General features: G+C 41.9%; 1 protein-coding gene across 1 annotated transcript; it reads right to left on the reverse strand.

The window, feature by feature from the left end:
• Positions 1–1,656: 1,656 nt before the first annotated feature.
• Positions 1,657–12,987, reverse strand: LOC131115877 (high-affinity choline transporter 1-like). Its single transcript, XM_058064431.2, has 8 exons — positions 12,633–12,987; positions 8,567–8,680; positions 5,913–6,068; positions 5,265–5,413; positions 5,035–5,178; positions 3,150–3,303; positions 2,866–3,083; positions 1,657–2,796 (listed from the first exon to the last, which is right to left on the reverse strand). The coding sequence occupies exons 1-8, from the start codon at positions 12,814–12,816 to the stop codon at positions 2,245–2,247; spliced, it is 1,671 nt and encodes a 556-aa protein (XP_057920414.2). The 5' UTR covers positions 12,817–12,987; the 3' UTR covers positions 1,657–2,244.
• Positions 12,988–18,796: the final 5,809 nt, after the last annotated feature.

The following is an 18,796-nucleotide window of genomic DNA, read 5'->3' on the forward strand; positions in this document are numbered from 1 at the left end:
GTGACTTCAAGGATGCCTGTAATGAGCTGCACCTGCTGCTGTCCGCCATCTTGCCACTGATTAAGCAGACTGAATGTCATTGAAGGAGAAAGTTCACGGGGTAAAAAGGTTAGAGCTGATGACTCCGAACGAACAGACACATTCATGTGATCATTTTCAAAATTGACATAATTATTAATTTGTGGCAACAAATTTGAACCAAAGTTAAATTTATTGTTTTACAGTATTTACATTTCGATTCAGTCCAATAGTTTCCCATGGGAACGCTTTCATCGCACCACCTCTCAAACTGTAGCACGACACATAATAGATGAATTGTTCATACTCACACAAGCGTTAACTTTTAGAGGCGTGAGGCCACCGCCATATAGACCCCGTGTACTTTCAATCCGGGATGGTGCTGGTCTCCTTCACGGACCATAAAGTCCAGAACCAAATATATTGCTCTTGTTTCATGCAATTTGGAAACCCTTAAATGCTATTAAATTGCTATTAGTATGCTATTATTACAGTAATAATGTCAAGCAGCGAGATTTTAATTACTGTAATTAATTAATTACTATCATGGTTCATATCTTTATTGCTACTACTGCCACTGGTGAGTTTGACTGTTTTATTTCAGTGATATCGTCTCCATTGTGACCCATAGCCATCATTGTTGTTATGGGAATTGTTGCTGTTTTTGTGTGTCTCTCTCTCTACTGTCCCCTCCCACCCCAGTTTCTCTTCTTCTTGTCTAGAAATCCTCCCCCTGTGGACTCTAAGTGGGTTTCAAATAGAGGATAAGGGAACCAAATCATAGAATGAGAACCAGATTGTTTATTCCTGACAACAATACCTAACTAATACAGACGTCTGGGCTTAGCTGCAGTAGCCTGGAAGCCTACAAGTAAGCGGGTCTTATTACAGCGCAGCTGCAAAAAAAGCCTTTTATACACTCAAGATTGTGTAAGAGGCTGGAGTCCTGGACCAATCAGCTTTCGTCACTGCCCTTCCTTGAACCGCTTTCATGGTGCAAGGCATCTTTTCCTTTTTTCTGGAACATTCTGCTTTTCCTTTGTTGTAAAACAAGATGTCATATGCGTACTCGATGTTTCCGCCTTAGTACAGGGAAGTTGTAGCTTACACCTTTACTGACACAGAGCAAAACTGTTTAGCATGTAAGGGTATTTAGATCAACAATACTATCTGCCCCAATGGCTGGAAAGAAAACCCTTAAATGAGGCCATCATTGACTTGACTTGTCGCGGTCCAAAGATTTTATTGTCCTGGTGGTCGCCATTCCCAGTTTTGCACATCATATATTGCAAAAAAAAAAACCCAAAAAAAACAGTTGTGGCGTCCCAACCAAAGCTCGAGGACCGCAGATTGAGAACCCCGGCATTCAGGGCATCCAAGGAAACAAAAAGGAGCGGCGGATGATGTTCTGTGCCGCTGATGAAAGAGGACACAGGAAGCAGGCGCCGTCCTTCAAACAGCAACACTTGCATGTGAAGTCTTAATATAGAAGCCCTTTATCTCTGGCACTGCTCTTACGTCCGTTCCTGGTTGGGGGGGGTCGTGGGGGGGGGGCATGTTGTCCTATACACCATCATGCCACACTTATGCATCCTAGCCTAAATAGACGCGGGCACCAGGGACAGGGGGTGGGGGGGGGTCCTGTCGCGACATGTGCTGTTGGACTGCCAAGTGAAAATGGAGTTATTTTGGGCTGTTATGACCGAGTGCAAAGACACGCTAACTCAAAAAGGGCTAATGAAGGTTTTAATGACACGTCATTCACACGCACACACACACACTGTAGGTTTGCATAGGCAGGTAGATTTTTACAATAAGTGCTCGTGGAAAATGGCCATCCCAAAGACGTCCTGTTGTCTACAACAAAAAGTGAGCCCTTCTTACTCTTGTCTAGAAGCTAAAAGACAGTAAAAAAAAAAAAAAAAAAAAAAATCACCTTTACTGCTAATTTCTATGACAATCGTATCGATTGTGAAAAAACATTCAAGTCCTTCTGCCGCTTGCGTACGAAAACACTACAGCAGCAGGACGTCGTTTGTCCATCATGACTGGAAGTGTCATTTGCTGCATAAAATTGCAGAGAAAATGCTAAGCTCTTAAAACAGAGAGCCGTTATTCCTTCCCACGTATGCAAATCCGCATACATCCACGTAAAAATGAAGCTAGAACTAACTTGTGTACATTTATTCCTATATATTATTCTGCAGTCGTATTCTTTTTTTTTTCTTAAAAAGCCGATTCCAACATTGGCTCACAAACTTCGTTGCTTTCGTTTTGTTCTTTCAGCTCCTCGTCTTTAATGTCGTATTTTGTAACGTCTTGAGTTTCTTCCGAGTCTTGACCTTTCACTTGGAAAAAGTCCCATTTCTCAGGAATCAGACCTTTGCGGAAAAGCACGGAAGCCAAAAAAGAGAAAGACAAGATGGCCGCCACGGCAGACAGCATGCAGATGGTTCGTATGGGCCAAAGCTGGACGTAGACTCCGTTCACGAGAGTGCAACCCGGGAATCGGATAACAGGCGATATCCCCAGGAGCGGTTCTCCGCAGAGAACTCTCAGCAGCATTCCGGTGACGCAGCCCAGAACGGCGCCGTAACCGTTGGAGACGGCGAAGAAGAGGACGCAGACCAGCTGCGGCAGCATGAGCGTGTACGTGAGGTCCGATCGCAGCATCCAGATCATCAGGACGCTGTTGTCCAGAAAGGTGAGGGACGTTCCGGCCAGGCCCACCACCACCACCGACGCCCGGATCACCCACTGGATCTCCTGCTGGGACGCCTGCAGGGGCAGGGGAACAAGACACAGTCAGCTTCCCCGGCGAGGTCGTCTCCGTCCCCGGGTCCTCACCTGCGTCCTCAGGATGTTCTTGTAGATGTTGGAGGTGAAGATGGAGGCTGCCGAGAGTAAGGCGGAGTCAGTGGATGACATCACTGCGGCGGCGACGGCGCCGATGCCCACGATAGAAATATAGGGCGGGGTGAGATGCTGCAGAACGATGGGAAGAACCAGACCCGTTTGTCCTCGCTCATACGGAGACGGAGAACCGTAAGAGGTCAGGTTCCAGTCTGGGAAAGACAAAGTCCAAATATATTATATATAATACAGAACGCTATTTTTTGACGCCAATTCACCTGTTGAGGCGGCCGCTGCGCCCAGCAGGATGGGAGGAATTCCCAGTGTGGGAACGATGAAGGCTGCGGCGAAGCAAGTGATTTTGGCAGTGGAGGAGGAGGCGGCCGACAGCGTCCTCTGGTGGAAGTTCTGCAGCCCCAAGTTCCCCAAACCCTTGGTGAGAGGGAAGAACATGAAAAGAAGTGAAGGTAGGAGTCATTTTTCCACGCCGTTTTCCAAGGTAGACACCCCCCTGGGCCCCACTTGGGACACCCCTGCTAGACGCGACTTCCCCATCTGTGCGCTAGCACATCTCTCATATGTTGTTTAGCTTGTTAGCTTCCAGTCACTAGCACACAATGGTGATTAACGAGAGAAGGGCAGTGTTTTTTTGTTTTGTTTTTAATATATATTTTTTTTAGATTACATTTTTTTTATTAGTAAACAAAAAAGATTTTAGGTTTAAAGATTACATTTAATATTTTCCTGAAAAGTTTAATAAAGCTCAAATATTTAAAGTTGCAATTGACATTTCTTTTGTTTTTTTTAGATTAAAATTTTTATTGGTAAACAAAGATTTTAGGTTTAAAGATTACATTTAATATTTTCCTGAATATTTTTTTTAGACTAAAATGTTTTATTGGTAAACAAAAATGATTTTAGGTTTAAAGTATACATTTAATATTTTTCTGAAAAGTTTAATAAAGCTCAAATATTTAAGTTGCAATTGACATTTTTGGGTTTTTTTTAAGATTAAAATTTTTTATTTGTAAACAAAAAGATTTTAGGTTTAAAGATTACATTTAAAATTAGGTTTAAAAATTACATTTAATATTTTCCTGAATATTTTTTTTAGATTAAAATGTTTTATTGGTAAACAAAAATGATTTTAGGTTTAAAGATTACATTTAATATTAGGTTTAAAAATTACATTTAATATTTTCCTGAAAAGTTTAAGCTCAAATATTTAAAGTTGCAATTGACATTTTTTGTTGTTTTTTTAAGATTAAAATTTTTTATTGGTAAACAAAATGATTTTAGGTTTAAATATTACATTTAATATTTTCCTGAAAAGTTTAATACAGCTCAAATATTTAAAGTTGAAATTGACATGCATTTTTTTTAGATTAATATTTTTTTATTGGTAAACAAAAGATTTTAGGTTTAAAGATTAAATTTGCAATTGCCATTTTTTTTGTTTTTGTTTGATTAAATTTTTTTATTTGTAAACAAAAAGACTTTAGGTTTAAAGATTACATTTAATATTTTCCTGAAAAGTTTAATAAAGCTCAAATATTTAAAGTTGCAATGGACATACTTTTGAGGTTTTTTTTAGATTATTTTTTTTATTAAACAAAAAAGATTTTAGGTTTAAAGATTACATTTAATAATTTTCCTCAAAAGTTCAATAAAGCTCAAATATTTAAAGTTGAAATTGACATGCATTTATTTATTTTTTGGTTTTTTTAGATTAATATTTTTTATTGGTAAACAAAAGATTTTAGGTTTAAAGATTACATTTAATATTTTCCTGAAAAGTTTAATAAAGCTCAAATATTTAAAGTTGCAATTGACATTTTTTTTTTTTTGTGTGTGTCCCGTCCAGCCCAGAAGGGCAGTGTTAGTAGATCCAAATGAAGGCGAAGGTGTTTGTGGATCTGGCATATCTGAACCAGTGGTACACAGAGAATGGAGTCTACCACAAAGCGACCAATCACAGCCCTAACAGTCATGCTACACGCAGACCGAAGCAGAAACCACAACAAATCCAATCATTTTTTGTGCTTCTCATCCACACTCGGATGGAAGGTATGCTGGAGCCTATCCCAGCTGTCTTCAGGCAAGAGAGGGTTCATGGTGTTGGCAAGAACCACATGGGCCATCTTCAGTCCGGTCCACACTCACCAGTATCAAGAAGTTATCAATCCAGCGCCAGACACGGTCCTCCTCCAAGGAACCCAGCCACGGCGGCTGCGAGGTGTTGTTGTAGGCCGTCTGGGTGATGTCCGACACGGCCGGGCTCGTCAGAGCAAAGGGAACGCACATCCACTGTGGGGGGGGGGGGGGGGGGTTTCGAACCATGTGTTACGCTGGGCTTCAACCCGGCAATGGAAGAGAACCAGCCAAGAACTCACCAGGCTGATGAAGATGAGGACCAGCTGGATGATGTCTGTGTAGGCCACAGAGTAGAGGCCGCCGAGCAGCGTGTACGTGATGGCGACGGCGGCCGAGATCCAGATGCTCACCGTGTACGACAGATCCAGGATCACGCTCATGGTGACGCCTGTTCAATACACGTGCGAGTTAAACGCTGCAGTTGAAACCAGAGTGCTTTTGAGCAACAAACATCTCCATCGGTTTCTTTGCTTTGGACATAAAGTCGGCTCCTCTTCCTTGGGAATGCCTTTGAGAAGAAAAACATCCAACATGGGAAGGAGACAGAAGATACTGTTATCATTTCTGTCACTCAGGGGCTTTCAAAATAAAAGTCTCAAAAAAAGTTACATCTCAAATATCCGGAGTTTACTTGGGAATTTAAGCCAATCAAACACCGGAATGGCCGTGATGCAAGTCAACGCTGCCAACATTTTTGGGATCAAGCCGAAGGGGGTGCCATCGCTCACCCGGCGGGCATGCCGGGCTCACACACAAACACAAAAGGCGTTGCGTTTCACTCAACACTTGCACACGGCGCTGCCTTGCTCGGGCAGCTGCTCTTCTTGCACACGAGTATCAAGTGCATCACACACAGGGGGGGGGGGCTCATATGGAGGCATTCTTACCTAATCCTATCAGTGTTCCCGTCACCCACATAATCTCCGACACCAGGCAGGCCAGCGACAGCGTGGCTGTGGCCACTTTTCCATATTTGACCTGGAAGGGATCCATCATGGTCACGTACTTGTTGTTTCTCATGGGCTCGGCAAAGAACAGGCCGCCTGCACGCGTAAAGAAAGTTTTTGGATTAATTTCACCCCCCGGTTGGCGCCTTTTAGGGGATGTGGGGGGGGGGGGGTACATTTCATAAAAATAAAATCACAGACCGAGGACAGACATTTGACCCTGAAAGGACGGTTGAAGTAAGAAGAAAACAGAACATCTAGAATCACAAATTCTTCAACTTGCTGATATAGTTCATCTTCAAACAGCTAAAAAAAATAGCATAAGGCTAAAAATAACCAATTAGCTAAAAATGTCATCCAATACTTCTCTACAAGAGAGGAGAAATATGATCTCAGGGAAGAAGTACACTTCTATGCTAGGACTACGTTAAAAAGCCATAGCATTTCAGTATGTGGAATCAAACTATGGAATGGATTGAGTAAGGAAATCAAACAATGCACAACGATGAGCCAATTCAAGAAACAATGTTTGCTAAATACAAGGATGAAGAGTCTTGAACCAGTCATGATGTGCTATATATATCACTATATTGACACTTACTATGGTACCCATTATGTCATTGGATGGTCATGTCACCTCGTACTTCGGTACGTGACAAAATAAAAAAAATTAAAAAATGTTTAAAAAATAAAAATAAATTAATAAAAATTAATAAAATAAATTAATGAATAAAATAAAATTGCTAAATCCAAGGATGAAGAGTCTTGAACCAGTCATGATGTGCTATATATATCACTATATTGACACTTACTATGGTACCCATTATGTCATTGGATGCTCATATCACATCATACTTCGGTACATGACAAAATAAAAAAAATTAAAAAATGTTTAAAAACTAAAAATAAATTAATAAAAATTAATAAAATAAATTAATAAATAAAATAAATTTGCTAAATACAAGGATGAAGAGTCTTGAACCAGTCATGATGTGCTATATATATCACTATATTGACACTTACTATGGTACCCATTATGTCATTGGATGCTCATATCACCTCGTACTTCGGTATGTGACAAAAACAAAAAAATAAAAAAAGTAAAAATTAAAAAAAATGTATTTTTTTATTAAAAATAAAACCTTAAAAAAATAAAATAAATATAAAATAAAAACGTAAACTATATTTGGAAAGCAGGAAGTGAACAAATGTAACAGTTTGATAAAAATATATAAATAAAAAAAACAACAAATAAATAATAAAAAAAATACAAAATATGTCTCTCAGCTGGCCTGGACCACCTTGGTGTCCTGATGGCTGTTGGTTCAATCCCCAAGTGGGTGACTAGATCCTACATTCATTCTTTACTTCAGCTGCAACTCCACACACTATTTTATTGTCATTTCAAGTTGAACATTCCGACAGTCCTCGAATGCACCATGTGTCGTCGCAAGAGGTTAGGCAGACGTCGATCAACGGTAATGGACGCCACACACACACACACACACACACACGGGAGGCGCCATTTTCAACCGGACCCTGCAGCCGCCAGCCCATGCTACGTGCACAATTCCTGCGTGTCAGTTTGTGCACACACAGGAAGTTGAAAAAATTAACTTCTGGAGCCGTCACCCGGACCAATCATTAACTACGTTTACATGCAGTAAATCGGGATATCCCGGTAGGCGTATCCATGACCCGATATTCACGTTAAAAAGGAGTAACCTTGGGGTAATATTAGTTTTTTTTATTCATAAAAAAATGTATATATTATATAAAAATATATACATTTTTTTTATTTATTTAAAAAAAACAGAATTGAGCATATTTGGGTTTTTCCAAAAGGGTTATTGGTGTTTACACGGCCATGTGCAACCAGTTATTGCTAATATTCCGGTTATTTGACTGCATGTTACCGTATTAGAATAAAAACAACAGGCACGTTTACATTCATTCACATGGTCATTTATGTACGTTTAGCTTTAATGCTAACAAGGTCCACTACTAGCAAGACAACCCATCAAAACCGTGAGAGACTCATACAAGTCCATCCGGGTGTGACCACGTTAGCTGGTCTCGGCCGCTCCTGGCCTCCCGTGTGCATGGTTCGCCGCGCGTTGGCGACGAGTTTGGCCAATCGGCTACCGTGTGTGGCGGCCATAAGAGGATAATTCTTCATCTTTCCTCATGTGACCGTCATGTGGAAAAGGAAAGTCTGCTAATCTGCACGTGTGTGGATTTTACTGTGCTTATGTCATACTTCATGTAACGGATCACATGACATCTTTCTCTTCCTGTCAGTCACACTATGGACAAAAAGGAGACATGAGCAAAACCTTGATGATTTCTTATGAAAGCTACGTGGATCTTAACCCTATTTGGACTTCAGCACCAGCAGGACTTAAGCGTTGGAAGGACAAATCCTCGTGCTCCGAGTGTGCCAGGACACGCTCCTTGTTTGGAATAACAACAGAAGAAAATCAGCCGTTTGCTTCTTCGACGCGTGTGGCGCTGAATGAAGCCTTGCACCGAGTCACTGACCCGGCGCCACGAGGGGGCCGGATGGGGGCAATGCCCTAAAAAGGAAAACTCACCAAAGATGAAACACATGGTGGCCGTCACTGGCATGACGGCCCAGATGAGTCCCATGGACGGGTTGTAGACGGCCTCCGCCGTGCCCACGATGAACCCTCCTCCGACCCACGTGGCTGTTCACACACACACACACACACACACACACAGGTCACATGTTAGCAGAGTTTAGCATTGTTGGGATGTTGATGAATGTTTGGTACCTCAAGCATCTGTGATACGATGATCAGCCAATCACTGACAGGCAGCTGTCAATGCCCAATGCTAACTTAGCATCAGCCAAAGCTCCCGTTTTCCACAAAACATTGGAGTATTTTGCCTTTTGATATGTTTAGTTTAGTTTATTTCGAACATAAAAAAACAAAACCAAAATCAATATAAAATAAATAAAAATATCACCTCGTACGTTGGGTGACAAAATAAATAAAATAAATGTAAAAAAATTCTAAAATTATATTAGGAAAGCAGGAAGTGAACAAATGTAACAGTTACTGAATTACTGAGGGGTAGGATTTAATAAGCTTTGCTTCTTCCTACTCCTTTTTGGACATGTGGAACTGTGAACTGATTATGGGATGCACTCAATTGTAATCTGATGCATGTTCAAATGAAATAAAACCATCACCAAAAAATGGTACATGACAAAAAATAAAAAATAAAATACATAAAAATTAAAATAAAATAGTTTAAAAAATAATAAATTATTAGGAAAGCAGGGAGTGAACAAATGTAACAGTTACTGATAGTAAAAGTACCAGATGGAGGGGTAGGATTTAATAGGCTTTGCTTCTTCTTACGCCTTTTGGACATGTGGAACTGTGAACTGATTATGGGATGCATTCAATTGTAATCTGATGCATGTTCAAATGAAATAAAACCATTACCAAAAATGGTACGTGACAAAAATAAAAAAAAATAAAATACATAAAAATAAAATAAAGTTTAAAAAAAAATTATATTAGGAAAGCAGGAAGTGAACAAATGTAACAGTTACTGATTGTAAAAAAATACCAGATGGAGGGGTAGGATTTAATAAGCTTTGCTTCTTCCTACTCCTTTTGGACATGTGGAACTGTGAACTGATTCAATTGTAATCTGATGCATGTTCAAATGAAATAAAACCATTCCCATAATTTAAATCCACATACATGGCAACACCCCCACCATGTTTACACATATAAACTCATAGCCTTCAATATCAAACTCCATTTTTTCTATCGTCGTGAATCCAAGTTTCTGATATTAAAATGACATTTTAAATAAATCCTAATGTGATAAAAATTTGCATAAAAGGCTTCTACTGTTGAAATGGATAATTGATCATCTGTTTTATATACAACTCCCAACCGGATGTCATTGTCCCCCACCTCCATGTCAATCTTTGCCAACATTGACGGTCATTTAGCGTGTGGCGTTACCCCAGGATGGAGGGGCGGACATTCCCGGCTGGCGGGATCAATACGAAAGGCAGCAGGAGGACAATGAAGACATTAGCATAACAGAAAGCACACACAAAGCCTGGCCGCACCAGACGGCAACAGCTGAAGAAGGCGGCAATAATCTCGGTTAAGGTCAGCATACACTGACCAACAGGAAACACACTTACAAAATAAAAGCTACAAAACAGGAAATAAGTACGCAACACAAGGAAGTCACAAGTCCAAGCTGTTGTTGTCCATGTGACACATTTTTCTATTTTATTTATTTCATTCTTTATCCCTATAAAAGTGTTTTTCCCCCAATTTATACGTTTGGAACAAATTAATTAGATTTATATGATTACTCCTGGGAAAATTTAATGTTTGGAACAGATGAAAAAAAATGATAAAATGAAAATGAAGACTGTTTGGCAGTGTTGGATCATTAGGAGGTTCTAAGTAGAGCTTCATAATGTAGAAAGACAAAATGGGAATCAGATTTTTTTTTTTTAAGCAATTTATTGCAAAGAAGCATTGAAGTAATTGACGATCGGAGCATTTAAATGTTGGCATGAATGTGATTTAGAGTCAGGTATTCAAACTCCATCTCTTGATGGCAAAGGCAAAAAAAAACTTTCTCTCTTTGAACAAGCTTGGACGCAGTAAGAAAGTCATTTTGATCTTCTCACAAACATCCTAATGCTCATAAAAAAAAGTCAAGAAATGAACCCGAGGACCCCATAGGCTGTCCGTCAAGACACGGGACCATCCTGGGCCCAAATGAAGATCGGTACTGGTGCCGAATGCAGTCCAAAAACCATCAGACCCCATCAGACAGAGAAGAAACATCTTCAAAGGCCTGGTCTTCAAGGTTTGGAATTAGGAGAACACCAAAAATGGGACATTGAAATGTGGAAGGAAGTTTTCTTCTCCCTTGACGGCCATGATGGCTTCCAACGTTACTGGCATGACAAGGAGATGTTTTTCACCATTATAATCCTTCAATGGAACAATGGAGCTTCAGGTCGTGCAGGGGCGTCAAACGGCAGCCGACATCCCGCTTTTTCAACACTTGACAAAAGGACTTCCTCCCCTCATCTACATCCGATGGGGACCGTTTGGGGATGGATTTACAAAGACGGACATGGCTTCCAGACATCTTCAGCACCTGGACCAACATTCCCACTAGCCTCCTGGAAACACCACTCCTGGCATCAAGCACGCCCAAAGCCATTTTTCACCTCATGAAGAAGAATGGCACAGCTACTCATCACTTCTTATTTCTATTTTGGGGGTTTTGTTAGCTCTGATCTTCAACTTTGGATGAAGATCCTATTTCACTCAAATTTATTTTGTTCCTCTGGCTGCCATTTCTTCTTTCTGCATTATGAAGCTCTACTTCCTTAAAAAAGGACCTATGATGCTCATGTTGGAGCTTTGTATGGCATTGTGGACTCCTATAGAGCAGCCACACACCATAACCCCTACACACAGCTTTCTAGATCTTCCACAATCAGCACCTATCCAAGCTAGATTTCCTTGGATTTCCGAAAAGCTAGTTTTCATTTATTGCACCCACGGCACACACACTCATGCTGTGATTGGTCACACTCCCACACCCTCCTGAGGACTGCCGGACTACTACCGAACCCTACATTCTAATTTAGTGGGAATAGGAATTAATCATAAATAAATAAAGCCTTTGGAGAGCTACTTGAAAAGTGGTTAGGAAGTACTGCTAGCCCATGAGCTAAGGCTGGAGACCCCCCCCGGGTTACCGTGTGTGAACTCAAAGAGTGCCAACGTAGGTTTTTGTATAACATCGGTAGTGGTAGCCCACTGATTGTGGTGGAAAAGGCTATTAGTAACTCAATACATAAGGGCATGCAGGTACGACGCTCCCTGTATGCACACTCTATAATGCTACATTTTCTTACACTACATAAATAAACACAGCCAGGACACAGAAATTGTTACAGCTTCTAACAACCAAGCACCGATTGGCTGGAATCAAACGCTTCCTGGGAGCCACTGCTAACACCGTAAACAGAGATGCGGAGCTGGGGGGAGGGGGCATGCCCATATTAGGACGTACGGCTCGTTTTGACGTCACAAAGGAAAAAAAGGAAAAAAAAACTCAGAGCTATACCAAACTTACTTCTGGGCTAACTTCCAAAGTGAAACGTTAGCATGTTGTACCACCACAATCCAACATTCTAACTACATGTATAGGTAGAAAAGCATCATAAGTCCACTTAAAGATAAAAACATACATCTTTAGTGTTTTGGCCACGAGTGTATAAAGCTAAACAATTATGAGTTTGAGGTAAAAGGTTAAAAAAAGACAACTTACTGCGTGTAGCTTAGCATGTCCGGCAATGTGTATTCTATCGTATTTGATGCGCATGCGCGTGTATGTGTCTGTCTGACCACGCACACGGGTGCACGTGTACCGTCATACATCACCGCACTTACTTGCTATTTTAACAGCTCAGATGACGTTTAGGCGCAAATGTGACCTTGCTATTTGTTCCTCGTATTTGCGAGGAGGTGTTGAAAAGGAGAAGAGCGATGGAGGTGAAAGGAGAAAGAATGGTAGAAAGAAGCACACATGATTGACGACGGTCGGTCGTGCCGCGGTTCCACTCGCCTGTCATGGTGAAGATGCCCACCGCCAGGTTGATGCCGCGGTTCCCCAGCAGAGCCATCTCCGTCTGGTCCCCGCGGCCCTTCTTGGCTTCCCGCTTGGACTTGATGGAGGCCCATACGCCGATGGCGAGGACCAGCAGGTAGAAGAGCATCATGACGCTCACGCCGGGGATGTTGAGGGCCATGATGGAGGCGCGCGCACACTGGAAGGACAACGCACATCCCTCGCCGCCTCACACCAGGCTGGCGGAGGGCGCTCCTCCCTCCTGGCACGGCTCAGCCAATTAGAGCCAAGCCCCGCCCCCTCCTCGTCAGGATTAGGACGAATTCTCCAATCTGTTCCTGAGAGGTGAGCGAAGATAAACCGCCGTACTGCAGCACTGTTCCTAATATTTAGACCTCACAGGGCAATCACACTAATGGACTGCAGCTGCTCTTCATCATCACCATCACCAACTCTTCTTCTACTTTCCTTTCTCGCACCTGCGTACATCTCCTACACATCCGCCATACTCCTATATGATACTCTTTAATACACACACTTACTTATATACTCGTACTTTTGTAGTACTTGTTAATGAAATGAGATCCAACACAAAATGGTAGGTGTTCCTAATGAAGTGGTGGTACCCCCCCCCCTTTTGCGTCACGGCAGCACAGACCTGGACACGTGACCAACAGGGCGGGAGGAGGGCCCGCCGATTAAACCTCAAGATGATCTCATGGGCAAGCTGTCACCCTGACCCGCCCCTTCCTATCTATTATTCTACCTCCACCGCCCCCCCCCCTTCTCTTCCCATTCCGAAATTCCGAACAACGTCACTGGGAATCAGGAATCATGTCAGTCTCATTCATCCCTTCCATATTTTATAAACAATAATTATTGCTGGAGCTAATGTGTTTATTTTCTTCCTAAACGAAATGTAGAATTGTTCCTGTCATGTCGCCTGAGATACACAAGCACCAGACTTGATGGGCGGAAAACAGCAGGCTTTGATTGCAGCTCTGCAGTCATCTCACAACGCACACAATCGTCCCTAACACGCTGTGCTTTACTCAACTCTTAGCCCCCCTCCTCCCACACACACACATTACTTCCTGTCTGTCCCCCACTCCGCTCCCCCAGCACGGAACACATGTACAGCAACACACACAAGCACCAGTCTGGTTTATCTCTTATATGGCTTATTTTCTCTTATTTTGAGTAACATGAGTGTAAATGTGACTATAGGGCTGCTATTTCATGTCTAGAGGGCTCTAATGGCATTAAAAGGAAGGTGGTAAGCAGGTTTTCTATAGATAATATGTTTTATTTTCCATGTCTACTATATTGGGTAGTAGGAGTGTAAAGGAGACTGTAGGGGTGCTATTTCTTGTCTCGAAGGCTCTAGTGATGTTAAAAAGTACATTTCGAAGGTAGTACGCATATTTTCTATATATAATATGTTTTATTTTCTCTTATTATTTGTACAATATTGGTAATAGGAGTGTAAAGGTCACTGTAGGGGTGTTATTTCTTGTCTGGAAGGCTCTAATGGCATGAAAAGGAAGGTGGTAAGCAGGTTTTCTATATAGAATATGTTTTATTTTCTCTTATTATATTGGGTAGTAGGAGTGTAAAGGAGACTGTAGGGGTGCTATTTCTTGTCTCGAAGGCTCTAGTGATGTTAACAGGCATATTTCAAAGGTAGTAAGCGGGTTTTCTATATATAACATGTTTTATTTTCTCTTATTAATTGTACTATGTTGGGTAGTAGGAGTGTAAAGTTGACTGTAGGGGTGTTATTTCATGTCTGGAAGGCTCTAATGGCGTTAAAAGGTAGGTGGTCAGCAGGTTTTCTATATATAATATGTTTTATTTTCTCCTATTATATGCTCTATATTGGGTAGTAGGAGTGTAAAGGAGACTGTAGGGGTGTTATTTCTTGTCTGGAAGGCTCTAGTGGTGTTTAAAAGCATATTTTAAAGGTAGTAAGCAGGTTTTCTATAAATAATATGTTTTATTTTCTCTTATTATTTGCGCTGTATTGGTAATAGGAGTGTAAATGTCACTGTAGGGGTGTTATTTCTTGTCTGAAAGGCTCTAGTGATGTTAAAAAGCATATTTAGAAGGTAGTAAGCGTGTTTTCTATAAATAATATGTTTTATTTCCTCTTATTATTTGCACTGTATTGGTAATATGAGTGTAAAGGTCACTGTAGGGGTGTTATTTCTTGTCTGGAAGGCTCTAGTGATGTTAAAAAGAATATTTAGAAGGTAGTAAGCAGGTTTTCTATATATAATATGTTTTATTTTCTATATTCTTATTTTCTATGTCTACTATATTGGGTAGTAGGAGAGCAAAGGTGACTGTAGGGGTGTTATTTCATGTCAAGAGGGCTTTAATGAGGTTAAAAAGGAAGGTGGTAAGCAGATTTTCTGTGCCATAAGTCTGATCATATTGCTTTGATAAAGAAGGAACGCTATTGACTTATCACAGAGGTGAGTGTATGATAGTATGAACATAGTATGATGGTGTGTACTGTATACTGTGAGATATTGTGAGGTACTGTAAACTGTACTATACTTTCATGCATGGTGATGTCATCCGCTCCACTGAGTCACCGTCTTTCTCTTGATTGAGACTATTTTTGGAAGTGAGCATTTACAGGAAAGAAGAAGGAGTGCTATTTCATCAGTTAATGCAGTAAGTGCTGGCCAGCATGGGGTGACCAGACGTCCTTTTTTCCCAGGACAGGACATATATTATCTGGCAATTGTTTTTTTTTGCTTTTCATTGCTTCGTATACAGAAAGTAATATCTTCATGATATTGAAATTATGAAGTATCATACAATGTACTATACAGTATAGCAGTACCATTTCTACACCCTGTGTGAAGAAAGGAACACCTTCAAGAGGCAAAATGATCATAATCACTAGGGTGTTTGTGGCTTTTGTCCGAACGTTGGTGGATCAATGATAACTTTATTGAAAATACCCACTGCCGTCTCCCCCTCCCTTTTCCTGCCTCATCCAATCAGCTGTCAGCACTCAACAAAATTATGCATCCACACGAGTGAAGTTATTCATTCATTCCGCTTATCCTCATGGGGGTCATGGGTTTGCTGGAGCCTATCCCAGCTGTCTTTGGGCGAGAGGCGGGGTACACCCTGGACTGGTGGCCAGCCAATCACAGGGCACATATAGACAAACAACCATTCACACTCACATTCATACCTATGGACAATTTGGAGTCGCTAATTAACCTATGTCCCACATCATAAGATGAGCTTACGTTCACCTCCCTACTAGTGTGGAAGTGGTGTTTGAAACACCTGTATCGTCTCCACATCCACACACATTCCTTGGATTCCTTTTGGAATTTACATATGGAATATGTTGCCACAACATCGGAAACCTCTTTACCACCTTCAATCACCTACAAGTTTTAACATGATTAGAGCCTTCTAGGCATGAAATAACACCCCTATAGTCACGTTTACACTCTTATTAGCCAATATAGTAGACAACTAAAGAGAGGATAAGCAGGGGCCTGCTTATCCTCACAAGGGCTGCAGGGGGTGCTGGAGCCTATCCCAGCTGTCTTCGGGCGGGCTAGAGGCGGGGTACACCCTGGACTGGTGGCCAGCCAATCACAGGGCACATATAGACAAACAACCATTCACGCTCACATTCATACCTATGGACAATTTGGAGTCGCTAATTAACCTAGCATGTTTTTGGAATGTGGGAGGAAACTGGAGTACCCGGAGAAATCATGCAAACTCCACACAGAAATGGCCGAGGGTGGAATTGAACCCTGGTCTCCAAGCTGTGAGGTCTGCGCGCTAACCACTCAACCATCGTGCAGCCTACATTAGTATTCATTCATTCATTTTCTACCGCTTTTCCTCACAAAGGCCGTGGGGGTGCTGGAGCCTATCCCAGTTGTCTTCGGGCGAGAGGCGGGGTACACCCTGGACTGGTGGCCAGCCAATCACAGGGCACATATAGACAAACAACCATTCACACTCACATTCATACCTATGGACAATTTGGAGTCGCTAATTAACCTAGCATGTTTTTGGAATGTGGGAGGAAACCGGAGTACCCGGAGAAAACCCACGCATGCACGGAGAACATGCAAACTCCATACAGAGGGTGGAATTGAACTCGGGTTTCCTAGCTGTGAGGCATGCGTGCTAACCACTCAACCACCGTGCAGCTCAAATAATGACGTTTATATGACTAATTAATTCGAACATGCAAACTCCACACAGAGATTGCCGAGGGTGGAATTGAACCCTGGTCTCCTAGCTGTGAGGTCTGCGCGCTAACCACTCCTCCACCGTGCAGTGAAGTTATGAAATATAAAAACGCTTACCATGTGTAGCTGGCCCATCTTTGTGGTGGGTTCCAATTCCTACTGGGATCACTGGGATACGTGTCTGCTCGCCACTGCCAATGGGACACATTTTCCAAACGTCAGCATAACAAACTGTGCTTTTTCGGCCTGGGGAATTGGACCATGTGTTCCCATGTTGGGAACATGACACCAGCATGTGTGTGTTAGAGAGATAAAAAACTGGGAGCTACAGGCCGGGCTCACACTGAATCGAAAATCCCTGTTGTAGGTTCACACCAGCTGCGCCGTAGACGCTCATGTCATCAAATCACAATATTGATACTTTTCATGCTTCAGTCATTTGAGGTCAAATTTGTATGAAGTTTCTTTTCTTTTTTTTTTTTTTCGTTTAAAATTTGACACTTGACAGGGTTCAATTCCACCCTCGGCCATCTCATCTCTGTGTGGAGTTTGCATGTTCTCCCTGCGCATGTGTGGGTTTTCAACGGGTACTCCGGTTTCCTCCCACATTCCAAAAACATGCTAGGTTAATTAGCGACTCCAAGCAAGGAGACACGAGTTCAATCCCACCCTCGGCCAACTCTGTGTGGAGGTTGTTTATGCTTGTGTTTATCTGGTTGTTTGTGTTCAAAATACGTTGAAAAGACATGGATGGACTTGGATGAAAATTTCAGGAATTGTGGGAAATGTGATATGGAAGAACTGATTACATTTTTTTTTGGGGGGGGGGGGGGGTTGGATCACCGTCTGGATCCAGGGAATTTTTAACATTGAGAAACAGGACCTTTTTCAGCATTTGTGCACAAAAAAAACTTACAAAAATTGGAAAAAAATGCAGGCTGCACGGTGGTTGAGTGGTTAGCGCAGCAAGGAGACACAAGTTCAATCCCACCCTCGCCGATCTCTGTGTGGAGGTTATGTTTATGCCTGTGTTTATCTGGTTGTTTGTGTTCAAAATACGTTGAAAAGACATGGATGGAATTGTGGGAAATGGGATATGGAAGAACTGATTACATTTTTTGGGGGGGGGGGGAATCTGGATCACCGTCTGGATCCAGGGAATTTTTAACATTGAGAAACAGGACCTTTTTCAGTATTTGGAAAAAAATTGGAAAAAAAAATGCAGGCTGCACGGTGGTTGAGTGGTTAGCGCAGTAAGGAGACACGAGTTCAATCCCACAATCTCTGGGTTTTCTCCGGGTACTCCGATTTCCTCCCACATTCCAAAAACATGCTAGGTTAATTAGCGACTCCAAATTGTCCATAGGTATGAATGTGAGTGTGAATGGTTGTTTGTCTATATGTGCCCTGTGATTGGCTGGCCACCAGTCCAGGGTGTACCCCGCCTCACGCCCGCCCAAAGACAGCTGGGATAGGCTCCAGCCCCCCCTGCAGCCCTTGTGAGGATAAGCAGTAGAAAATTAATGAATGAATTTTCTCTTTAGTTGTCTACTATATTGGCTTTGTGACTATAGGGGTGTTATTTCATGCCTAGAAGGCTCTAATCATGTTAAAACTTGATTGAAGGTGGTAAAGAGGTTTCCGATGTTGTGGCAACATATTCCATATGTAAATTCCAAAAGGAATCCATGGAATGTGTGTGGATGTGGGGACGATACAGGTGTTTCAAACGCCACTTCCACACTAGTAGGGAGGTGAACATAAGCTCATCTTATGATGTGGGACATAGGTTAATTAGCGACTCCAAATTGTCCATAGGTATGAATGTGAGTGTGAATGGTTGTTTGTCTATATGTGGTGATACAGGTGTTTCAAACGCCACTTCCACACTAGTAGGGAGGTGAACGTAAGCTCATC

This window comes from Doryrhamphus excisus, linkage group LG10 (assembly GCF_037039965.1).
Source record: "Doryrhamphus excisus strain RoL-2023G ecotype Guam linkage group LG10, RoL_Dexc_Guam_v1.1, whole genome shotgun sequence".
NCBI classification, from domain to species: Eukaryota; Metazoa; Chordata; class Actinopteri; order Syngnathiformes; family Syngnathidae; genus Doryrhamphus; species Doryrhamphus excisus.